The sequence below is a fragment of the Dromiciops gliroides genome, chromosome 4 (assembly GCF_019393635.1).
Source record: "Dromiciops gliroides isolate mDroGli1 chromosome 4, mDroGli1.pri, whole genome shotgun sequence".
NCBI classification, from domain to species: domain Eukaryota; kingdom Metazoa; phylum Chordata; class Mammalia; order Microbiotheria; family Microbiotheriidae; genus Dromiciops; species Dromiciops gliroides.
The window spans coordinates 245027601-245054018 of NC_057864.1; the positions used below are offsets into that span (position 1 = coordinate 245027601).

At 39.9% G+C, this 26418-nt stretch overlaps 1 protein-coding gene across 5 annotated transcripts in view; it reads left to right on the forward strand.

The window, feature by feature from the left end:
- The window catches only part of ANKS1A (ankyrin repeat and sterile alpha motif domain containing 1A), a 233981-nt gene that overhangs the window by 98247 nt on the left and 109316 nt on the right, over positions 1–26418 (forward strand). For all 5 annotated transcript variants that reach the window (XR_006356327.1, XM_044002069.1, XM_044002068.1 and 2 more), the window contains 3 exons: positions 1030–1226; positions 7295–7387; positions 16028–16148. Coding sequence is in view for 4 of the 5 variants with exons in the window: in XM_044002069.1 (XP_043858004.1) it covers positions 1030–1226; positions 7295–7387; positions 16028–16148 (411 nt within the window). In the remaining variant the exon portion in view is untranslated. The remainder of the gene's footprint in view (positions 1–1029; positions 1227–7294; positions 7388–16027; positions 16149–26418) is intronic.

Sequence of the window (26418 nt, forward strand, 5' to 3'; positions counted from 1 at the left end):
AAGTATTTTAGTTTGAATTTCTTTATTATGTGATATAATTATATAGGGTTATAACATTTCAGAGTAGAAAAGGTCTTACAATTTCTAGTCTATTCAATCCCCTGATGATTTTACAGGTGAGAAAGCTGAAAGAAGACTAAAAAAAAGTAAATAACTTGCTTATGTTCACATAGTTGAGTGGATGCAAGATTCACACTTAGGTCTTCTGACACCAAATCCAGTTTTCTCTTTAGCACTAAGAGTTATCTAGATATAGGAACACACAGTGAGAAAAGTGGAGAAGTTAAAAGACAAAAGTAAACATATCTTTTCCATGAATTTCCATTCAGAAACTTAGTATATTGTCTGGGTCAGAGTCCTTTCAGTTCTTTTAAGTCCTTATGGCAAACATGATAATTGTCTTCAGGTATTTTTTTTTTGGTTTTTTTGTGGGGCAATGGGGGTTAAGTGACTTGCCCAGGGTCACACAGCTAGTGTCAAGTGTCCGAGGCCAGATTTGAACTCAGGTACTCCTGAATCCAGGGCTGGTGCTTTATCCACTGTGCTATCTAGCCGCCCCTGTCTTCAGGTATTTTAAGGACCATTTTGTGGAAGAGGGATTTGGTTTATTTTTCTCAGGCTCAGAAAGCAGAACAAGGAATAGTGAATTGAAGTTGCATGTAAGGAAGAACTTCTGAATAACTAGACCTTCCCAAAAAAGGGAATGGGTTACCTGGGAAAAGTCTCGAGTTTGCCGTCACTGTACAACTTCAAGTAGAAGCAGAATGACCATTTGTCAGAAGTCTCATAGAGGTGGTTTCTGGTCGTGCATGATTTGTAGTAAGTTGCATTTCTGACATCCCACCTCTGAGTTTTGTGCCTTCTGACTTAAAAGTAAACACTGTTTATTTTTAGGTCTAAGGACCAGACTGGTCACTGGTCTGAAAATCGTGTAGCTTCATCAAGATCAGAATTCTGCATTTAGAGGCATTGAAGCTCTTAATTTTGTGTTCTCTTCCTCCCCTTTTCTGTTCTCTTTGTCCTTATCAGGTGATGTGGAGAAAGCAGTAAATGAGCTGATCATTGATTTTGACATGAACTCACAGGAGGAAGGTCCCTACGAAGCTCTGTATAATGCCATTTCCTGCCACTCATTAGATAGCATGACCAGTGGAAAGTCTTCTGACAGAGAATCTGTGACCAAGGAGGCAGAAGCAACCATTGTGAAAGCATCTTCAGTGAGGCCGGTGTGTACCTGTTTTGTTTTTAAACCCAAAGAAGGTGGGAGGAGGGTAGGGAAAGCAGAGCAATGTGCCAGGTGTCTACTCGGTTATTCTTTTTAGAAAACCAGGCTTGGCATTCATCTGGGTTACTCTTAGGGGTACAAAAGAGTAATATGGGAGGAGGCTTCTCTCAAAACCCATCATGTTTGTATTACACTGCACACAGTAAATGTTTTGTAGTATTAAAATAAATTAAATTTGAAGTGACATTTTTCCCCTATATAATTTGTCTCCATTTCACTCTAAGAACTTCTGGGCCATTGCCTTGCCATTTGCCCTAGAACTGTTCCCTTCTATATGTGTTGTCTCCCCTAATTAGAATATGTGAAAGTTCTTATAAATCTTTGTTGCAGTGACCATTCCTGTTTTGATAAGAACTTTCTTGGCCTTATAAGGAAATTGTGATTGTATTAAGAAATCGAATGTTTCCTGATTTCAGCTCAGTGAGATGATGTCCCAACATTTTGCCATTTCTCCCCTAAAAAAGAAAAGGAGCAAAATGAAAATTATTTGTTTTTGTTCCAACAAGTATTTGAGATTTTTGCTAATGTAGTTTACTTTTTTGTCCAAAGGGCTCCCGGAGTTATTTCTTTATCAAGAAATAACAAAAAGTTGAGAGGGAAGGAGGGAGTAAAGGAAGGAAGGAACTTTTAGACAAATTTGAAGGGGACACAGAATAAAAGCTTTTAAAAGAAATAACAAAAAGTCCACTAGAATTAATCCCAGTCTATATGGAATATTCTTTCTCAGACTCCACCTGTTCTCAGGGATTACTCATGTGGTCAGGATTTGTATTAAGCTGAACTATCTTGAGGTTTCATTGATACTGTTAGGGTGCTTACATGTATGCTTACATTTGCTTTTATCCAGCCTTGTTCCTCACATTCTAGATAAAAACATTTTGCTATCTCTAGTTTTATCTTGGAACATGGGAATAAAGAACATCGAGAATCAGCTTATTTTCTACCTTGTTTTCCCTGCCCATCATTGCCTTCATTCTTGGGGGGGGGGGAGGGCAGGGCAATGAGGGTTAAATGACTTGCCCAAGGTCACACAGCTAGTAAGTGTCAAGTGTCTGAATCCAGGGCCAGTGCTTTATCCACTGCACCACCTAACTACCCCCCATTGCCTTCATTCTTACCACTGCTCCTGCCCTTTTCACTGAACCCTGTTGCTAATCTTAGAATGTCTTTCCATATTATTTTCCCCAGGGTGATTTGCCATTTAGGGGGCTTTTTCCTACACTATTACCCCAACTTGGTCATATACTGTGGTTTTGGATTTTGAGCATTGTATTCCAGACATACTAGCCATTGTTCTTCAAGATCACATAGCTTGAGTCAAGTACATTTTGGTTTAATGCTTATTTTTTTCTTGTTATTGAAGCTGACTTGAACAAGATCAAAGAATCTGTTGCAACCCCTGGGATATCTGGGATATTGGCCCTAGAAACCCTACTTCTTTGAGTATGTTCCAGGGTAGCAGGTCTTCTTTGGTTCTGTGGAAGAAAGAAGTTTGCCATGATGAAATGGACTCCCCCTTCTTTGCCCTCCTGTTACAAGCCCAAATCTGAAGTTTGATTCTAGAATGACTCTGGCTTCATGGTGGCCCCTAAGCCTGGAGTTGACCACCTCAGAACTTCTGATTCTGCCTGTCCAGACTTCCCTCTGGAACTGACTGGTATCTGAGGAGGTTGAGATTAGGGATGAGATATTGGTCAACAGAGCACCTGTACAATTTCTATATACATACAGTACTAGTGTTTTACCCTCTTCTGACTGTCCAGCTTAAATGATTAGCCATATTAAACTATTAATTTTTTTAATTAAAAAATTTTTTTAATTTTTTGATATTTGCACACAGAGCCAGTAGAGGGAGCTGGAACCATTGACAGAGATGGTAATGAAAATGGGTCAGTGAAAAACCAAGAGATTTTTAGATTACTTGTTAAGAAACAAGTAATTTAGTATCAGTTTAAGGACTTTTGGTTGTTTGGTAGTTAGTGTTGCACTTTAGATGTTTTTTTCCCCCCTCTCACATCATTATTTATATATACTTTGTTCTTTGTGATTGTGTTGCCAGGCACAGTATTCAAGCCACATTTATTTTTCTAATGATTTTTAACTTGTGATGTATGTTAGAAAAGAGTGATTTCCTTAGTGATTTGGGTCTCAATTCACAATGTCATTGTAGCTATTTCTTGTGTTACAGAGTTCTCGGATCTTTTAACTCTTAGATTTCTTTTCTTTTTTTTTTTAATTAAATTTTTTTTTCTGCCCCCAATTTTCTTCCTTTCTCTACCCTTCCCCAACTCATTGAGAAGGCAAGAAACAGATAGGTTTCTAATAGGCTCTGGGTTTTTTTTCTTCCATGAACATATGGTCTCCAAGGAGGTTTATTGGAGGAAAGTGACTACAGAACTGTTTTTATACTCTCCAAATCTTAATCAACACACAATGATTAAATGCCTTAATTGGCACTATTCTAGGTGATTGTGATACGTAGCCAGAAATCAAATAAATTTTATTTAATTAATTAATTTTTTTTAAATTTATTTTTTTTACGGGGCAATGGGGTTAAGTGACTTGCCCAGGGTCACACAGCTACTAAGTGTTAAGTGTCTGAGACCAGATTTGAACTCAGGAACTCCTGAATCCAGGGCCGGTGCTTTATCCACTGCGCCACCTAGCCACCCTTCAAATAAATTTTAAAGAGTTTATATTCCCATCACCGGCCTAGTACAGGGGAATGAGTGCTGATTCTGATGTCGTAGGACCTGGATTCAAATTCAGCATCTGATGTTCACCTCTTTATGACCTTGGAAAATCACCTGATCTTGTTGGGCCTCAGTTTCCTCATCCGTAAGATCCTTTCCAGCTTTAGGTCTATGAGTCCTCTGTTCCTCTGTGATACATCAGTATATACAAAATAAATAAATACAGGATACATATACATTTACCCAATACATACATGCATGCACACATACATACATGCATACCTACATACAGGTTTTTTTTTTCCTCCTGGAAGTCATTAGAAGTAGGGGAAGATTAAGAAAGCCCTCATGTAGAAACAGCCAAATGACTGATTTCTATGGAGGGCTCTTATAACTCAATGTTCTTCTCTTCGCTTTCTTCCTGAAGTATTTACTCCTCTTCTTGAAATACAGTGAATTAACCTATAGACATAGCCATGAATAGAGCACATATGGTTGTGACAGCACAAATTGGGGGAAACATTTCCATTAGCCTTTTTCCTGTAAGTCTATTCCTGTAGACCAGAGTGTGAGGATGTATTCAAATATCCCTACTTTAATTAATCTTCCTACAAAAATCTGCTTTCTAATGGAATTTTCCAATTAGAACAATAGCTGATCAAACATGAATAATTCCTTGGAATGTAAAAGGTACTGAAGTAGCTTCTGCTCTAGTTGCAAATCTGTTTTTCAGATTTTTTAGCATGCAGGGTTCTTTACCAAGGACAATACCATGTATCTCCAGAATTGCACAGATTCAGGAGCTTCACATATTAATGCCCGTGGCTCCATTGTGTTACTTGTAAAGCATTTCTTCTTTTAGTCTCTTGCTTTCCTCAAGCAGAAAAACAATGTGGCATATTCCTTTTTAAAAAATAGGCTTAAATGAAATAAGATTTTAATGTGCTAATGAATAAGAAATGTTATCTACATGAGAGATTGAGGGTGAGAGACTAATTTTTAGCTTTTGCTAATTTTTTTATGGGGAGTTTGAGTAAAAACTAATGTTTTGATCATTTTGTTCTTTCTTAAGGGTCAGTTCATGAACATTGATTTCTTTGATTCTATTAAAATAGATAGGGGCAGCTAGGTGGCACAGTGGATAAAGCGCCAGCCCTGGATTCAGGAGTACCTGAGTTTAAATCCAGCCTCAGACACTTGACACTTACTAGCCGTGTGACCCTGGGCAAGTCACTTAACCCCAATTGCCTCACCAAAAAAAAAATAAAATAGAGTTTTCATGGTTTCCAAAAATCCAGACTTAACCTAACAGCCAAAGTGGACAACAGTGTTTTAGATTTTTAAATTTTGTATTCTGCAATTTCTGTCATAATTATTCACTCTGTACTATTATAGCAGTAGGAGAGCCCAGTAGGAGCAGGCTTAGCAGGAAGTTTTTCTTTTCAACCTTCCTGACAATGTTTTCTTACCTTTTTCTTCCTCCCTACTCCAACAGGAGGGAACCCAGAGCTTCTAGTCCTCCCCGGCCCTTGGGCCCACTCCCCCACTTCCCCTTTCTCAAGAATAGTGAGCCAGACCCCTTGAACCCCTTTGCTCACACAGTTGGAAGGAAGAGGGAGATACCAACCGCAGTCCTTCTGGTAATATGGAGTGCCACGCAAACCGTCACATCTCCCTTGTGCTAGACACTGTGGCACACTGGGATTGGCCAGTTAACTGGCTAATTCACCTAAAGAACCCACAGGCCTTGCCATCTGTCTCTTTTATATGTCTATTTGTCTTGTCTTTCCTAGTTAGGATGAGAGCTCCTTGCAATGAGGGATTATCTCACTTTTCTCATTGTATCTCTAGCACTTGCCACAGTGATTGGTGTGTAGTAAACACCTACTAAATGCTTTCTCATTTATTTTTCACTCAGTAGTAGGAAAATATTCTAATCCCAGCTTTCCTATTACCATGGAGCACATCACCATCTTCCTAAGCTCACAACCTTATTGTCCACAACTCCTTTTTCTCACTCACCCCATGTATGTCATCTTTTGACAAATCTTGGTCATTTTCACCTTCCTAGCATCTCATGATATCCTCTCCATAGTATAAGCCTTCATCACTTCCCAACTAGGCATTTCCTGTGCCTTCTAATTGGTCTGCTGGTCTCATATCTTCCCATTTTATAATCCACTCAGCTGCTAAAATTATCTTCCCAAAGTTAAAGCCAGCTCTGACCATATCAACCCTCTATTTAATAAACTATTACCTTTCAGGGAATAGGTAAAAACCCTGTTGCCTTTGGATGGGATACAAAATCCTCTGTTTAGCATTTAAAGCCCTTTAGAACCTGGTTCTTTCCTACTTTTCCTTTTCCTATATCTGTCCACACACTCTACAATCTAGTTATGCGGCCAGACTTACTGTTTCTCATATAGTCTTGACTTTGTGCATTTGCACTTGCTGTCCCCCATGCCTGGAATGATCTCCCTCCTCACTTCTGACTTTTAGTTTCCTGGCTTCCTTTAGGACTCAGATAAATCCCACCTTCTACAGGAAGTCTTTCCAGTTCTCTCTCTCTCTCTCTCTCTCTCTCTCTCTCTCTCTCTCTCTCTCTCTCTCTCTCTCTCTCTCTCTCTCTCTCTCTCTCACACACACACACACACACACACACACACACACACACACACACACACACACACACGCGCTCGAACTGTACTTCTTTCCTGGCCCCCACTCCCCAGACTACTAGTGCCTTCTCTCAGACATTGCAGCTCTTCCATTTACACAGCATATGTCTTCTATGTCCATAATTATTTGTTGTCTCCTTCATAGGATTTGAGCTCTGTGAGGTCAGGAGACTGTTTAGCCTTTCTTTTTATCTTCGTCACTTAGCACAGTGACTGGTTATTTAGCAAATCATTTATCTTCACAGCTGCTCAGTATATGATAGAATTTCTCATCCCTTTTTCTTAAGAAATGAAGGGGAGGGGCAGCTAGATGGCGCAGTGGATAGAGCACCGGCCCGGGAGTCAGGAGTACCTGAGTTCAAATCCGGCCTCAGACACTTAACAGCTGTGTGACCCTGGGCAAGTCACTTAACCCCAATTGCCTCACTAAAAAAAAAAAAAGAAGAAATGAAGGGGAGAGTTGCATGGCACTGAAGGGAAAAATCTCTGTTAGGGGAATACTTTTGACTCCTTATTTGGCCTCTTTAAGGCATGTTTTAATTACCAATGGCTAAACTAAGGGTAGACTAAAAATGCCAGATGTTCAAGGAGAGACATGTGAAAACACTTAGCCTTTTTTAAAAATTTAAATCATTTAGAGAGAACGTCCACCCCCTCCAGCAAAACCACCACCAGAGGAAGAGGAAGAGGAAGACACTGAAATGGAACTTTGTCCCCATATATCCTCTGAGGTATGTGTGTGTGTGTGTGTGTGTGTGTGTGTGTGTGTGTGTGTAAGTGGTGGGGGGGATCTTAAAAACTAGATTAAATAATTACTTTGGGGTGATTGACTCCTTTTATTTCTGACTCATGTTATCCTGGTACCTTTGGGGGGGGGGTGCTGTGTTCTCTTTGGAGCAGTGAAGCTGGATTCTATGGGTCAGGGACTTCAGTTTAGAAAAGATCCTTTCAAACTCATTTTTTCTTAATAGCCAGAGAGATTGCTTCATTCTAGATCTTTAACTCTGCATCTTTCTCACCGCAGGGTAACAAGGCATGCAATTAGCTGATCCTACTTTTGCTAGAAGCTGAGTCTTTAACTCTTACCTTTTGACTACAACTTATAAAGGGGAGTTTCTCCCATAATCCTTGTGGCCGCTACTATGACAAAGTAGCAACAACTGGCACTGATAGCCTAGATCTCTGACTTTTGGTTTTTCATGTTTCCTTATTCCTTTCATATACGAGATTAAAAACTGAACAGAAAGAACTCACTTTTAATGAATGTCCAAATTAGGAAAGAAATAGAAGTTTTAGATTGGTTTTTTGGGAAAAAAAACAAACCCACAAAAGCTTATGGGAAAAGGGCAGCCAACCATTGTTTTAAAAAAATTATCATTTGCTATAGATGTTAATCTTACTACACAGGTGTGTGAAGAAAGGTAACATTTGCTCTGGTCTTTCATCTCCAGAATACTACTTTATTATCAATGACAATTATTGTATAGACAACCGACTTCAAATCCAGAAGATTTAACTGGTTCAAGTACTGCCTTTGATATATTCTGGCTTTGTGACCTCAGGCAAACTCTTTGTAACCTCTCAGTTCCCAAGCCAACTGTATAAGACTGAAATTATAGTGAAGGTGTTGCTGGGGCATTGGTAGATGAAATTTCTCACTGGAGCTGCCTATATTGATGAAATCACAGGTCTGATAAAACAGAACAAAACAAAATTTCAAACCTTCTTAATCTAATAACTACCTATTCAAAATATTACATCATTAAAATTTTTTTCCAGGTGATTCCATTCCTTTAAAAAATTTTTTTTGTATTCATATCACCTTGTTTTTTTTTTTTAATATCCTTCCTTTATTTCCCCTTCCCCTCCCTGTCGTCTCTCCCCATTCCTCCTCTCCCCCTCCCCACCACCCCATCATCTTTTTTTTTTTTTTGAGGCAATCAGGGTTAAGTGACTTGCCTAGGGTCACACAGCTAGTAAGTGTAAAGTGTCTGAGGTCGGATTTGAACTCAGGTCCTCCTGACCCCAGGGCTGGTGCTCTATCCACTGTGCCACCTAGCTACCCCCGCATCATCCTTTATAGCAGAGGTATCAAACACATGACTGGTGAGCCTTACAAATTGAGTCCCATAACACTCCTGAGTACTGCCCAAAGTAGATTAAAATGTAATTTGGAAATATTTAACAAGATAAGTAAACATATAATAAAACATAGGTAATACTGTATTTTAAAACCAAGTTAAATATGCAGCCTGCAGAGATTTTTTTAGTGGCCTCCATTTTGATTTAAGTTTGACAATACTGTTTTATGACAGTGAATAAGAAAGAGGAAAAAAGTGGTTAAGCAAAATTAGTCAACCTATGAATCAAATCTTACCTTGTCATTTAATAAAAATAACAGGCCATTGGGACATGTTAATTTTGTCACTTTTCTTATTGTTGAGTTTTTTATAAAGCTTTTACTATGCCAGAGCCTAGCATGAGATATTTATGTATCTGAAGGAAGTTATGAAAATTAAATTATTCCCCACCACATTGGAAAATTGCTCTTCTTTTCTATTGGAGACTTTGAATCTTCCCTGTAAAATGTCCCCCAGCATAATAAAAATAGAGCAGTTCTCGCAAAGAGGTTATGACTAAACTTAGGTCCACTATACTACCTCAAAACAATAATAAATGTGCCAAATAAAAGAATTATGAAAAAGAGGAGAATCAAAGAAACATTTCTGGAAAATTATAGGATACTAGAAGTCAGTAAACAAGGAAGGAAGGAAGGAAGGAAGGAAAGAAAGAAAGAAAGAAAGAAAGAAAGAAAGAAAGAAAGAAAGAAAGAAAGAAAGAAAGAAAGAAAGAAAGAAAGAAAGAAGGAAGGAAGCAAGCTTTACCTCCAGAAGAAAAACTGGGTCTCCAACCTTACTACCCAATAGAAACTGCTCTATTCAGTTACTAAATTGCCAAAAATGGTGGGTGGCCTGTTGTCAGTTTTCGTCCTTCATGACTTCTTTGCAGCATTTGATACTGACTTCCATCTCCTCTGTGTGCCAGGCATTGTGCTATGTGCCAGAGAAATACATTCAAAGAATGAAATAATCCTTAATTTCAAGGCTCTTCTAATATCAGGATCATGCCCCATGATCCTTCTTTCCATAATTCCCAGAGATTTGATTTGCATCTCTTGTGTAGATCTCCCAGATCTACATATTCAGCCCTAGTCTCTCTCCTTAGCTCCAGTTCTGCACCACCAGCTGCTTATTGAACATTTTTTAAAAAGAAAATTTTAGTTATCTTTTGTTTTTACATCACTTTCATTTCACAATGTATTCATGTCCATTTGACCACACCCATAGGCTCCTCTTCCCCACCTCTGTAAAGAAGCAGGGTGAGTGTCTGTTTTCAGGGTTCCACATCTGGTACAGTGGATCACTCAGAGCCTAGGGTTTAAGTAAAGAAGTCCTTTAATAAAAACATCTTTATCCCTTTCCTCCAAACACCGCCCCACAACAACAACAACTACCACAACTACCACCAAGGGTCAAAGCAATCCTCAAGGTGGTAAAAATCTATGTAGGAAGGTAAAAGCCTCCTACAAGGAGATTAAAGCAGTCATCATTCCCTAGCATCTCAGGAGTTCTACTAATGTCCAAAACCTTTTTATATCCTCTTTGCTCAATGTCATCAGTTAAATATTTATTTAAGCACCGACTATGTGCCAGGCACTAGGTGACACAAAAAAATCTGGGTGACATACAAAAACAGGCAAAAGACAATCCCTGTCCAAAGGGGCCCACAGGTGGGTCTCATATCCATTTACTTTGGGTAAAGTTAACTTGAAATGCCCTTACACTGATCCACAGTTTTCTGCCTTGGTTCACAGCAGCCCCCATTGGTACTGTGGAAGCATAGAGTATACTGGCAAACAGTTGCATTTTCATATCTCTTCTTTAGGGCCAAGCTTATTATAATTTGTTGTATTCATTTTCAATCATTTTGTTGTTACTGTTCCTTCTATTTATATTATTGTAGTGAGTATGTATATGGTTTTTCAGTTTCTGCTTATTTTACTTTGGGTCCACTCATTTAAATATTCCTATTCTATGTATTCATCATATTTATTGGGTTTTTTAATAGCAGAGTAATATCCATTATATTCATATACCAAATTTATTTAGCCATTTCCCATTTGATAGGCATTTCCTTTGTTTCCAGCTCTTTGCTACTAAAAAAAAAAGTACTGCTATAAATAATATGGTACTTATACAAAATGACTAATATTGCACATGTATAACACATATCTGATTGCTTACTGCCTCAGCGAGGCAGGAGGGGAGGAAGAGAAGGAGGCAGAGAATTTGGAAATCTGCTTATTATCATAAATAAATAAATGTGTGTGTCTATATATACACACATACATATATGGTATCTGTGGGGCCTTTTAAAAAATCATTTATGGGGGCAGCTAGGTGGCACAGTGGATAAAGCATTGGCCTTGGATCCAGGAGGACCTGAGTTCAAATCCAGCCTCAGACACTTGACACTTACTTGCTGTGTGACCCTGGGCAAGTCACTTAACCCTCATTACCCTGCCCCCCCCCCAATCCTGTACTTACTTGGACCAAGTATATGCTTAATAGTAGATTCTCTGAGTGAGAGTGTATGACTATTTGAGCTAATTTATTTGCATAATTCTAAATTGCTTTCCAGAATTTTTGGACCAATTCACAGCTCTACCAACAATGCATTAGTATATTTGTCTCTTCACAACCTTTCCAGTATTAACTATTCTTATCTTTTGTCATCTTTGCAAATTTCCTTTTTCACATGACACCTCAGAGTTGTTTTCCAATCCAGTAACCATTTATTAAGTGCCTACTATGTGCCAGACACTGTGCTAAGCTCTGGGGAGACAGTAAAAATAAAAGCAACCTCTGCTTTCATGGAGCTCACGATCTAATGGAGGGAGACAATATACAAAAGAAGGTAGAAAAATGAGGAAGGTGGAACAACTCAGGACACTATGGGGTTCCTGGCATGGGGGCATCTTGTTCTGTGGATTTGAAACCCTTAAGAGCAGCAGATGAAGAGTGGAGTGAGCTGAAAGTCCAGTTTCTTCCCTCTCTAAAGGAAAGCATTGGGAGAATTTTGTTACTACCCTGTCCAACTCTTCAGTCAGAGGGGAGAGTTGGCTGAGAGTGGTGATGTCAGTCAAGGCTTAGTTAGCAGCATGGTGATGAGATTTGAAGTGATGGACTTATCCTGGGAGGGGGCATCTATTTCTGGACCAGGCCGAGCAGAGAGGTTTGATTTGCATTTTTGTTATTAGTGATTTGGAACATTCTTTCATATGCCTTTTGATAGTTTGCCAGTTTTTTTTTAATTGTTCATATCCTTTAACCATTTAAATATTGAGGAATGAGTTTTGGTCATAGGTTTCCCAAGTGAAAGACCTATGGGTGGAAAGAAATTCCACCCCAAACCTATGCAACCCCACAGTTCATAAAAGTCTTCCAGTAATGTGCTGTTAGAGCAAGACCCCAGGGTCTGGAAAAGCATACCAGGAGGGTGGATAGGCTGAACCACAAGGGAACACACAGCTATTGTTTGCCCACAGTTGCTCTTTGTTTAGCACTGTGGGGCTACATAGTTAGCATGCCATCATGGCATAAAAGATGGTGCCATGGATGAGAATCTCATATGTCCAGATTGTTTCCACCCTGTTGCTGATTCCTTCCCATCTTTTCTGTTCCCATTTTGGTTACTTGGCTGAGGACTTTAGACTTCCTACCACAACTTCTTAGTCCCTAGTTGGGTCATGTAGGTACATCCACAATGCTTTCTTCTTCCTCTAACTCATCTCTCAGTTTAGGTCCCTCTTCTTGATGTTTGTCATTTATAAGCTGACCTATTCTTGGCTATGGAGTTGAAATAACACTTTTGTTACAGGAGAGTTTATCAGATTAATAACCAGATCATAATGTAGGCATACATTTTTAAAGAGATAAATCTTTTTATTTTTGGCAGGCCAAATAGACCGCTAGTTTCTTTGGGGCCAGTGGGGGTCCACATGGCATTTAAGTGCTAGAAGTAGGCCAATTAGCTCTAGAGCAAGTTAATGGTTTTCTTCAGTGAAACTTGCTTCCCTTTCCTTTCCCTGTCCCCCTCCCCCTTTTGCCATTGGTCCCAATTATGTTTTTAGATTTTTATAGCAAAAACATTGCTTTCTAATCAGCAGAGAATAAGTTTCTTTCAGCTTTGATTTATTGCCAACTATAGAAGAAAAGCAAAGGGGTAAGAAAGAATTCATAAAGGTTAGGATGTGCTCAGTTGAGTTTTTCCCATGTTTATCCCAATAGCATGCACATATCCTGAGTGAAAGTGAGAGTGAGGCAGAAGAGTGGCTCTCTAGATTATTGTGTGTTGTATGTGTAGAATATTTAATCCTATAGCCCATAGAAACCACAGAGCTGTATAATGTCAGTGACAGAAATGACCACTGAGTTTAGTATCTAGTCTAGTCCCCTCATTTTACAGATGAAGTGGTTAATGCCTGAATAGGAAAAGGGATAGAGAGGAAAGGCATGTGTCTTTTTTTGTCTTAGGAAAGAAAGAGCTTTTTATTATTTGCTTTGAACAAACTAATTTCAAGTACAAATGAGGCGTTGGGATATAATTCAGAATAAGTGAAAAAAACAAAACAGAATCTCTTTTTTGATCTACAATAACTAGACATAAGACCTTGAACAAGTCTTTGGTTTTTCTTACCTATCAAATGAAGATGGTGTGCTAAAATCAAAGTGTCTGAAGATTCTGTTTTTCAAAGCATTCTATATGAATGCCAGGCATGTAGTAAAAAGAAGCCTCATTGCTCTGACTGTCCAGATGAAAGTTAGGAACTCTGTCTTGTGGTTTTAAAAGAAAATACAATACAGGGTGGTCAGTCTAGGCTGGCATAGCAGGACGGATGGCAGGAGGCCCTGGCTGTCTTTGTCCTAAACAGGTGACCAGATGGCCTAATCATCTCAATATTCAACAAAATAGGCATCGGAGACACCTTGAAGAAAAACTCCTATAAATGTTCCACCTACCAGCCAAGCATCTGAAACACTCTTTGTATCACCCTACCTCTTCTTCTAGGTTCTCAGAATAGTTTTTGTTCTAAACTTTCTTTGCTTTGTTTATCTTGCCGTTTTTTATTTAACTTTTAACTCTCCACTGGGGGACCCTGCTTCTAGGCTACACTACTGTCTTAAGCTTCAGAGGGTCCCAGGTGTTTTGGTTTGAGGGAGGGTAGGTTTTTCTCTCACCTGGCCTGTTCTCTGGTCCGAAGATAACCTCAAGCCAACTTGCTAGTTAACCAGCTAGCAAAGTGCTGTGGTGGTTCTTAGCTTCGACAAGCCTACATGCCTCCCACCCTCAGGATTTCTTCCTGGTTCCCCAATGGGGTGGGACAGCCGAATTCCTCCCTAGGTCCCGCTGACACCCCTGTATTTTCCGCCCTGGCCAGCCATTTAGCCCTCTTACTTGACTGCAAACTCAGTTTAAGAAGACGCTGGTGCTGCAGCTGATTCGGAGGCTGAGGGTTAAGTTCCTCTGGTGCAGGGTGCCTGGGGTCTCTTTTGGGGTGATCGTGGGGTTGGACTTTACTTGCAGCTCAGCACAGCCCCCTTTAATCTGTCTATGGCTGGAAAATAATCTCAGCCCTTATTTTTGTGAGTTTTTCTGCTCCAGGGGTTTTTTTTATTGCTGTTTTTGGGGTAATTGTATCAGGAGCTCTGTACGTTTAATGGCTTTCCTCTGACATCTTGGCTTTACCCCTTCCTCAGAATGATTTTTGTATTCAGGTGGTGAGGAAGTAATTTCAGCATTCTGAACCATTAGTCCTCTGAGCTAACCAAGTCTTGAGGAATGTCTCAATCCCTTTAAGGAGAAACTAGCTTAACCTCTATTGATACTGAAATTTCTCCTAGCATATCAATATTAATAATATATATGCTATTTCTACTGCTGTCTCTATCTCTCTCTCTACTTTTGGACCTTCTCTATCTTTTATCTCTGTCATGTGTGTGTCTGTGTGTCTCTGTCTTTCTCTCTTTCTCTGTTGTATTCCAGACTTGTTTTAGACTGAAGCTATGGTACAAAGACTAGCTATAGTGGTTAGGTCTACAGGTGGCAAAAACATTTCAGATTGATGTTCTAGAAGCTGGCTTTTGCTCTTTAAATTAATCAGAAGCATTTTTCTAACTTTATCAGTTCTAACTTCTGTTTAATTTACTCTCTCTCTCTTTTTTTTGGTGAGGCAGTTGGGGTTAAGTTAAGTGACTTGCCTAGGGTCACACAGCTAGTAAGTGTCTGAGGCTGGATTTGAACTCAGGTCCTTCTGAACCCAGGGCCTGTGCTTTATCCACTGCGCCACCTAGCTTCCCCTTAATTTATTCTCTAACGAAGCTTACATTAGGTAGTAGCAGCTAAAGTTGTCCAAAATAGATAAATAACAACTGACATTTACATGGCATCTTACAGGCCACAAAGCACTTTACATACGTAATCTTATTTGATCCTCACAACAACTCACAGAGGTAGCTGAAACAAGTATTATTTCTGTTTTCCATGTGAGGAAATTATGCCTTAGGTTAAGTGACTTCTCCAGGTCATACAAGCCTTTTATGAGTCTTCTCTCTTCCAGTTATCTCCCTTCATGAATCCACTTAAATTATGTTACTTAAATGATGTTTAAAAAATGCTAAGTGGAAGAACTGAGACTTAGATCTATACTTTTATGGAAGAGAGGAAATTGGCTCTTGGAAAGTTTCTTCTCTTGTTCAGTGGAGCTCCCTAGGATATGTGGAGAAAGTTTTCATAATTTCCATAAGTGTTTGGAGAAGAAGGGCTACAGAACAAACTACCCTGTTTTCAATAAATGCCAAGATTCAATGCAAAGGTCAGTTTTGTTCCAAACTGGGAAGATTTCCATCCATTGAGTAGCATACTAGGTTCTGAACCTGGAGGAAAACGACCTGTATAATGCATTATGGCCAAACATCTCTCCTAATTTTTAGACACACACACAGGGAAAAACTTCTATACTATTCTTGATGTGGGGAACAGTGAAGGAACTTTTATATTCTCCATCCTTTACATTGGTAAATGATGCAAAGTCAAAATAGGATTCATGAAAGGCCACAGAGAGATTTGATGAATTCAGATAAGTTGGCTAGTAGTGGGTCCTAGTTACATGCTCTTATCATCTCTCTCAGTATCTCCATCTTCCTCTTTTCCCTTGCATGAAAAAGGAGGACAGTTAGCTAGAATTTTTCATTTTTGCTTTAGATGACTTTTTAAGAAGTATGGTACATTATGGTGTTGTTCTTCATTAGGTTCAAGTCATGAGAAGTAGGAGCCAGGGCAGCGCACCCAAGGAGGATGATGAGCATCCTTATGAGCTGTTGCTAACAGCAGAAACTAAGAAGCTAGTGCCATTGGAGGGAAAAGCAAAAGGTAAGAGGGTTTAATTTTTTAAAAAAATTTTCACGAAAGGAGTGTCATAAATGGATTTTGTAAGTATATGACAAGAGCAAAAGAGAAGCGTGAAGGCTATGATATTTTGGAGGACAGAGTACCTGGATTATACAGGGTTTCCCCTATGGTATGGTGTGACGGCAGAGTCTGCTGCTATTCCTTGCCATGACTTTTATTTTCAAAACCTGTGTCATATACCCCTGAGAACTGGCTTCCTGACTTTTCAAAAGTGAAATAAGTAAAAGTTAGCAGAGCCCTCTACAGAATGGAGGTCAGTATGAAAGGAGAGACCTTGTCAAGTGATAAAACAGAGCAAGTACTGATTTGAGACATCTCAACTTAATAAGCTCTAAATTAACCCTATAAGAAAAACAACAACAACAACATCCCAGCCTTTTTGCTCTTTTGGATCCACACTGACCACATAGCCTTTGATTCTGATTCTTGACCTCCTCAGCCAAGTTGGCATATGCCTCAGGAGGAAACTTTCCTTTGGCTGTCTCTTAGTAACTAAAGTGCTCTGCAGCCCAGTCCTACTTTGGATGCTTCTCCTGTATTCAGTTTCTTTGGCAAGTGAACACTGTAGAACTGATATATAGCTAATTGATACAAATGCAATCACAGGAGACGCAATACTGCTTGATAATTTCAGCCTCTTTATAAATAAAGCAATCAGTCCTTTCTAGGGGAAAATAAGTAATGGGTATGTGTTTCTTTCCTGTAATCCAGAAGGAACCTGGCTCCTCTTTTCCCTTCCCTCTGCCTAACCCCCAGCCATTGACAGCCTATGGGTACATGACAGGGCCCATCATGGAGTATTGAAGATCACTTTCTGTTCTATCATTCTTCCAAGTTTAAGTGGGGAGAGTAGAAGAGATATTTTTCTAGCTGCTATTTGTCATGGAAGTATTAAAGGTTATATTAAGAATGCTCACACATGAAAGATTATATGTCTTCTTTCTCACAGAAACTTGTAAATTTTGGAGCTTAGTCCAAATATTTGTAGTGTTGGTATTTGCTCTGGAGCCATTTCCTGTCGCTCGATAAGTTATTGTGGGCTTTCCCCCTGAGGAGCAACTCCATGAATCTAGTCGTGTTTTCTTACTCAAATTTAGCAATGTGTTCTGTACCCACATCATACATATTATATATTGTGCAGGAATAGAAACCCTGTTACTCACATATGGGAAAAACTAGATGTGGGTCACGCTTAAGCTTTATTCAAGAGATTTCCTGAGATTTTCAAGTGTGGGGACAAGAGGTAGAGAGAGAAACTTATCCTTTGGGTTCAGCCCCCAGGATGGGACTTGATTCATGTGATCTCCCATAGTGTTTGGGAGCTCCTTGTCTTACAGCTGACATGTATAAAATAAGGGGAGTTGGATCAAATAATCAATAAGGTAATATAGCTAATCCTACAATATTTCTGTGGTACAAAGGAATGGCATAATTTAAAGCTCTTAACAATCTGCCTTCTGCTTATCTTTCCAGAGTTGTGTATTTTTTGTTTTTTGTTTTTTTGTTTTTTGTTGTGAGGCAGTTGGGGTTAAGTGACTTGCCCGGGGCTGCACAGCTAGTAAGTGTTAAGTGTCTGATGTTGGATTTGAACTCAGGTCCTCCTGAATCCAGGGCCTGTGTTCTATCCATTGTGCCACCTAGCTGCCCCCAGAGTTTTAAAAATAAATTTATTACTTGCTTTAGCACAGGGCTTCTTAAACTTTTTCCACTTGTGACACCTTTTTGTCTGAGAAATTTTTATGTGACCCCAGGTATATAGGTATATAAAATAGGTATATATAACCTTTTACTGCTACCAAATTTTTCATGATACCCACATTCAGTTACTCGACCTCATGTGGGATCACAACCCATAGTTTAAGAAGCTAGGCTTTAGCAAACTAAGATTCCAACCAAACCAGCTTTGTGTCTATTCCTTAAATACATTTTATCCTTTATACTGACTGTCCCCAATCTTTGAAATGTACACCCTCCTATCTTTCATCTCTTAGAATTCCTAACTTCCCTCAATGCTTGGTTCAGGTGCTACCTCCTTCCTCCTTCCGCCTTTCCTGATTTCCTCCCAATGAGTAATATTTTCCAAAATTACTTTATAATTGCCTGTATGTATTCTTTACTTACATATGTATTTGTTTTTCCCTAAAGCATTTAAGTTCATTGAAGGCCTTGAATGTTTTAGTTTGCCTATTTTCCAAGTGCTTAGTGCAGGACTTCAATCAATCAATATTTATTAAGGGCCTACTCTGTGCCAGGCACGGTGCTAAGTGCAATGGATACAAAAAGAGGCAAAAGACAGGCCTTCCCCCTAAGGAACTTACAGTCTAATGAGAGAGACAACATGCAAACAAATATATAGAAAGTAAGCTATGGGGGCAGCTAGGTGGTGCAGTGGATAGAGCACTGACCCTGGAGTCAGGAGGACCTGAGTTCAAATCCGGCCTCAGACACCTAACACTTACTAGCTGTGTGACCCCGAGCAAGTCACTTAACCCCAATTGCCTCGCCAAAAAAAAAGAAAGAAAGAAAGAAAGCTATGTACAAGATAAATAGGAGATAGTTAATAGAGGGAAGACATTGCAATTAAGAAAAGTCAAGGAGGACTTCCTGTAGAAGCTAGGATTTGAGTTGGGAATTAAAGGAAGCTAGAGAGGTCAGTGGTCACACTGGAAGAGGGAGAACATTCCAGACATGGGGACAGCCAGAGAATGCTGGAGCCAAGAGATGGAGTGTCTTGTTTGTAGAATAGCTGGGAGTCTCGTGTCACTGGATTGAAGAGTACATCTTAGTGCGTAAGGCATAAGGAGACTGGAAAGGTAGGATGGGGCTAGGTTATGAAGAGCTTTAAATAGCAAACAGAACATTTTATATTTGATGCTGGAGGTGATAGGAAGCCACTGGGGGTTATTGAGTTTGGAGGTAGGTAGGGTTGATATGATGGGACTTGCATTTTAAGGAAAATCATTTTAGTAGCTAAATGGAGGATAGATTGGAGTGAGGAGAGACTTGAGATAGACAGACCCACCAGCAGGCTATTGCAATAATCAGGGTGTGAAGTGATGAGGACCTACACCAGAGTGGTGGCTGTGTCAGAGGAGAGAAAGGGATGTATTCAGGAGATGCTGTAAAGGTGAAATTGACAGACCTTGGCAACAGATTGGACATATGGGTGGGGTAAGAGGTAGTGAGGCATCCAGGATGACTCCTGTGTTGTGAGTCTGAGAGACTTGCAGGAGGGTATTACCCTCTACAGTAACAGGGAAGGTAGGAGAGGGGGATGGTTTAGGGGAAAGATAAAGTTCCATTTTGAAAATATGGAATTCAGGATATTTACTGGATATCCAGTTGGAAATGTCTGAAAGGCTCTTGGAGATGCAAGATCAGAGGTCAGCAGAAAGTTTAGGGCAAGATAGGTAGATCTGAGAATCACCAGCATAGAATTGGTAATTAAATCTGTGGAAGCTGATGAGGTCACAAAGCGAAGTAGTATAGAAGGAGAAAAGAAGAGGGCTGAGACAGGACCATTAGGGATACTTATTCCTAGATAGCGTGATCTGGAAAAGGATCCAGCACAGGAGACAGGGAAAGTGGTCAGATAGGTGGGAGGAAAACCAGGAGAGAATCCTATGCAGAAAAACTAGAATTTAAAAAAAAAATTTTTTTTTGGTGAGGCAATTGGGATTAATGACTTTCCCAGGGTCACACAGCTAGTGAGTGTCACGTGTCTGAGGCTGGATTTGAACTCAGGTCCTCCTAACTCCCAAGGCTGGTGCTCTATCCACTGCGCCACCCAGCTGCCCTGCTGAAAAACTAGAGAGAGGAGAATGTCAAGCAGGAGTGATCGATCAGTAGTATCAAAGACTGCTGAGAGGTCTAAGAGAATGAAGATAGAGAAAAGGCTGCTGGAATTGACAATTAAAAGGTAATTAGTAACTTTGGAGATAGCAGTTTCAGTGGAATGATAAAGTGCCAGATTGTAATTAAAAAGAGAGTGGGAGAAGAGAAAGCTGAGGCACCTATTATAGATGACATTTTCGAGGAATTTAGCTACAAAGGGCAGAAGAGATATAGGACAATAGTAAGCAGGGATGGAAGGATCAAGTGAGTGGGTTTTTTTCAGGGTGGGAGATACATGGGGATATTTGTTGGCAATTGAAAATGAGTGAGTAGAGAGAAAAAGTGAAAATAAGTGAAAGAGTGAGGATGACAGAGGGGCAATCTGTTGGAAGATATGGGAGGAGCCTGAGTGATAGAAGATGAAGAAGAGGGGAAAAAGGAAGTTCTTGGCAAATGGTCTTATTTTTTTTTTCCTGTAGAATATGAGGGGGTACAGCTAGAATATGAGGCAAGATCCTTAGCTGAGAGGATGGGAGGGAAAAAGGAGCCGCCATACAAGGTTTGAGGAAGGATGAAAATGTTTGAAAGAGTTGCTGTGGAGAATGGGATAGTGAATTGACATGGGAGGTATTGAAGGATTGCCTGATAGCTGAGGGTCCAGTTGAGCTTATGTAACATATATTCCCCACCTCCAGAAGTGAGCAGAGGAGATTGAATGTAGGTTCAGGTAGTAATGGAGAGTGTGGCCAGGGAGGCTAAGTCAGCAGTGAGGAGCTGAGTTTTAGTAAGTGTTAGTAGATGGGAGGAGTGGCAGAAGAAAAGATTTCAGATGAAGGAAACACGTTGCCTATGGAACAGGCATTGCAGAGGGCACAGTGGAAGGGCTGGGTGGAATTAGGCTGAAACTTTGAGGGGGATGCAAATGAGGAATCACATGGTGGGAGGTAGGGAATGGGGTTTGGATGAACAGGAATTCAGAGTCACTGTGATGTGAAGGGTATGACCGGGTGTGATAATGTAAGTAAGTGAATAATATGGATGTTTAATAAATGCTTGCATCTCCATTGTTATGTGACCCTAGTTGATTAAGAGGTGCTTAGTCATTTAGAGTAGACTTGGTCTTATTTCGCTTTGGTTTCTCCAGTACCCAAGCTGAGATCCCTACAGAAGTTGTAGTTTTAACCCCTAAAAGGAGTCAACTTAAATGAAGTCATTTTGTTCAGTCATGTCCAACTCTTCATGACCCCATTGGGGTTTCCTTGGCAAAGATATCAGAGTGGTTTACCATTTCCTTCTCATTTTACAGACGAGACCCTGAGGCAAAGAGGGTTAAGGGGCTTGTCCAAGTTCACACAGCTATTAAGTATCTGAGGCCAGATTTGAACTCAAGAAGATCAGTCTTCCTGACTTCAGGCCTGGCACTCTATGCACTGTGCCACCTTGCTGTTCCAGTGGCTGTGGAGCCTATGCACAATCCCTTAGTGGTCAAAGGAAAACCCCATTTCTGGGTCCCTTTTCTTTTAAGTCTTTATATTTTTACATAGAAGCTCTGTTCAGTTCTTTACAGTCATACTTTTTGTTGGGCTGCTAGTGCCAGTTGCATCTTGAAGGTGAAGTGATGAGAGATGTCAGTCTGAGAAGGAAATTTATAAATTAGTTTTCACTTCTACTCTTATTTGTGCCTCCTTCTTTTATTAGCTACATAGATTAAGAAGAGGAGTTTCAGAATAAAATGCTTGAAGTGGTAATGAAGCTTAAGGGAAAATATAAAAGTTATCCTTTTCGTTAATCTTTAGTTTGTTCCTTTCTGCTGGTTCCTTCTGTCCCAACTATAAACATATTTAGGTTTACCCATCCTTAAAAACAAACAAACAAAAAATAAAACAAAATCACAAAACACCTTCTTTTGATCCTCTTAATTTCTTGAACTACTGCCCCCCCAAACATCTATGTAACACTTCATGGTTAATGGCTTTCAAAATGTTTTGGTTTTTTAAAAATGTCATATTATTTAATCCTCACAATGGTTTTATGTGGTTGACAGGGCAGGTATTGTCTATTTTACAGGTGAAGAAATTGAGGCTTTGTGTTAAATATTTTGTCCTTGGTCATATAGTACGTGGTTTGGCAGGGAAGTAAATTTAAGAGTTGGACTGCCTAACTATTCTCTGACTAACACACTCCTCAATCCCTTGCAATGGAATTGTTCTTTCAAAGATCACAAGTGATTTTCTAATTATCAAATCTAGTGGTCTTTTCTCTTCCAAGCCATTGTTCTTATTGACATTTCTGCTGCATTTTCTCACTGTTGACTACCCCTCTCTTTATCATACTCTTTCTTTCCTTTGTTTATTTCTGTGCTGCATCTTTTTCCTGGTTCTCTTCTTACTTTTCTGATCATTCCTTCTGCCTCTTCTTCTCTTTTTTTTTTTTCCTGCAAGAGGCAGGGCAGCATAGCAGATAGTGTGCCAAACTTGGAATTGGGAAGATCTGGATTCAGATTGTGTATCTATTTAGTAGCTGTGTGACCAGACCATTTGTTTAACCTTTTTGACCCTTAGATTTCTCATTTTTTTAATGGGGATGATAATAATTGAAGTACTTGCTTTATAGACTTGTGATAGTCAAAGGAGATCATTTTGCAAACTATGAAATGCTACATAAATAAGAGCTGTTGTCATCATCATCATCATCATCTTCTTCTTCTTCTTCTTCCTCCTCCTCATTGTAAGCTTTATCCCAACCACACTAACTTCCTTCCTTCCTTCTTCCTTCCTCCTTCCCTCCCCCCATACATTCATCTTCTTTCATAGTTCCAGTTATCACCTCTGTACAGATGAACCCCAAAACCCTACCCTGAGCTTCACCTCTCTCCAGAGCTCCTATTTCCAATTGTTTACTAGATAAATCCATCTGAATCTCCTGTCATCACCTCAAATCCAGCATGTCCCAAACAGAATTCATATTATTTCCTCCCAAACCAACTTTTCCTCTTGACTTACCTATTTTGTTAATGATGTCAACTGTTCTCCCAGAGACCAAAGTACAAAACCTCCAAATGATGTTTATTTGTCCTTTACATTCAACTTTCTCTCTCTGTCATGTGTCCTTACCATTTCTCTGCTTCTAATTAGTTGCTGAGTTCTATGAATTATACCTCCAAATTATTTCTTTTCTCTCACTACACACTCTAGGCACCTAGAGGGCAGGGGCTCGGTTATTTATTTTTGTTTTCTCCCGGCACCCTGAATTTCTCTTGGATTGCACAAAATTTACAATCATAAAAAAATACTTTTTTATAAAATAACAGTCTGTCATGACAGGGTCTTTTGAGTTGCATGTTCATTATTCTAAGCTGTCCAGAATGTGCACCTAAGCACCAGACACTTTAGGAACACAGGTGGTCCAAACCCTGATTACAGCAAGAGCTGGAACCAGCACTTAAGTGCCTACTGAGTACCAGACATTGTGTTAAGTACTTTTCAAATATTATCTCTTTTGATCCTCACAGCATCCCTGGGAAGCAAGTGCTTTTGTAACTCCATTTTACAGATGTAGTTGTGTACCCAGGATCACACTGCTAGAGTGTTACTGTCATGAATGATGATAACTCATATTTATTTAACAATTTAACATTTACAAAGTGCTTTTCTCATAACAGAGGGGAGATTTGATATCAGTAGGCAGACTGTAAGGAAAGTGTGATGACTTTCTAAAAGACAGTGCCTAGAAACTATATTCCCTTTGTTATTTCTGGTACATCCTTAACTGGTGAATTTGAAGCCTCTAATTGATTAGAGGAAGTGAGGAAATCTACCAGGAAATTGAGTCCCTCTTCTTTCTCCTGAGTCTGGGGGTTGTTTTCTTTATATGAGCTGCATTTTCTAGTCTCAAGTGAAGCTAGCTGAAATGACTGAAAATGTGTAAATGTTGGATGTTGTTACTTTAAAGTCCTTTAGACTCCAGTGAAATGCTGTAGTGATTCAAATGCAGGTAAGACTGGCTCCTTGGCTCAGTAGCTCAGAGACCAAAAGAAAACTGAGCAAATGGAACAAAGTAAGACATCAGGCAATAGGAATCATCAATAAGTTGAAATTTTCCTTTCACCAGAGTAGCCAAATATTCAGAAAGAGCATAGTCTATTTGCCATTTTATGAGAGGGGAATAAGGAAAACTCAGTTGTCAACAATTTGCCCCTTTCCTAAAGCATCTTTGTGTACAGTAAGTAATCTTCCTTGGGTAGATAACAGTTATGATTCTGGTAGATCTAAGGTTGCTGTTGAATTGTTTTCAGTTGTGTCCAACCCATTTGGGTTCTTGGCAAAGATACTGGAGTGGTTTGCCATTTCCTTCTCCAGGTCATTTTACAGATAAGTGTCATGGGAGGATTATGGGCCCCGGTCACCCCAACAATTCTCTGGGGGGTTTAAGGAACCTTTTCCTTGAAACCTCAGGGGTTTTCCCTTGAAATCAAGTAGGCCTCTCCTTGAACACAATCAAGGACACACACACCCACCTAACGGAGATAAGCGGCACAGATTGAACTGAGCATGCTCCAGGACCATCACCCCACATTCCAGTCCTCCTAAGCATTTGGATGAGGTAATCCAGGAGAAGACCACCTGGAACCGCCCATCAGCAGACTGCTTAGACCCATCAGGACAAAGTTGACACCCACCACCAGATCTCTCACGAGGGATTCTTCCTACCACAGCGCAACGCGGGAAGACCACCAGCCCCTCACCCAATAAGAGACTCTTACCCACCCCCCATCTAAACCCTATAAAATGGCACCCCACAAGTCAGTTGGGGGGGAAAGCGTTTTGTTCTGGCAAAACCTTCCTCCCGGCCGGTTTCTCTTGTACCCCAATAAACCTGTTCTCTTATTCCTGATTAGGTCTTGTGCGAGAGTGTAATTCTTTACAGAGGAATCCTAAGGACCCACGTGCTTTCTCCTATCGGTTTCCCCATATCATAAGGAAACTGAAGCAAACAGGGTTAAGTGACTTGCTCGGGGTCACACAGCTAGTAAGTGTCTAAGGACAGATTTGAACTCAGGAAAATCAGTTTTCCTGAATCCAGGCTCAGTACTCTCCTGTGCCATCTACCTGCCCCAGATCTGAGGCAGAAGTTCATGGAGCCCTAAGAGTTATAAGATAATTTTTAAGGAGAAGATCTGTGAACTTGAATGGGAGAAAAAATTACATCTCTAGTTTCATTGACTTTTTTTTTTTTTTTTGGTTTGAGGCAATTGGGGTTAAGTGACTTGCCCAGGGTCACACAGGTAGTGTTAAGTGTCTGAGGCTGGACTTGAACTCGGGTCCTCCTGACTTCAGAGTCAGTGCTCTATCTACTGAGCCACCTAGCTGCCCCGTTTCATTGACTTCTAATTGAAATTTAATATTTAATTTAATATTTCCTTCTATTATGAATTTAAGCAACAAACTACTGTCATATTAAGCTTCATCAGACAGCCAAATCAGTCTGTGACATATAAAGGATTAAGAACTCTCAGTCTAAGCTAAGAGATCTGCCTGAGATGTAATATACTGAGACTCTGCATGCTCCTGCAGAGTGAAAACAAGGGGTAGTTGTGGAGATTGATGTTTATGTCATACACAACTTTTCGTTATGACCGCTCTCAAAATCTGTTCTGTTGGGGGCAGCTAGATGGCGCAGTGGTTAAAGCGCTGGCCCTGGATTCAGGAGTACCGGAGTTCAAATCCAGCCTCAGACACTTGACACTTACTAGCTGTGTGACTCTGGGCAAGTCACTTAACCCCCATTGCCCCGCAAAAAAAAAAAAACCAAACCAAAAAAAAAAAAAATCTGTTCTGTGCCAATGCTTCACCCAACTAGCTCTTCCTGCCCCCCTTTCTTCTTATCACCTGTTGTTCTCTTTCTTACCAGTTACTTAGGTGCTAGGTAGACATCGTAAGCCCTTCATGTTCCTCTAAGCCTGTTTTATCCCTGTTGGGATAAAGGCAGAAGGCAGAGTGATCGAGTACTAGGGAAACAATACTTTTCATGCCTTACAGGCCGATTCATTTTACAGAATGTTGGAGCTAAAAGAGACATTTGATAACTGACTTCAATAACTTCTTTTATGAGGAAGAAACTAAAGTCCAGGAAGACAAAGTCACTTTTCCAGAAGACCTGGTACTTGAACCTGGTCATTCTCTCTGTACCCCTCCTCCGCTTTTAAAAATGGAAAATGGGAACGTCACATTCTTTTTTATTTGTTTAATGTTTTGTTGATAGCATTTTTAAAAACTCAGTGTCACTTTTTATTACCACTGCCCTTCATATTTTATTGCCACTTGCCCACCAGGCATCCTGGTACAAACATAGGAAAGATTGCTGACAATTAGATAAAAGGGTTTAGATTCAAATTCTG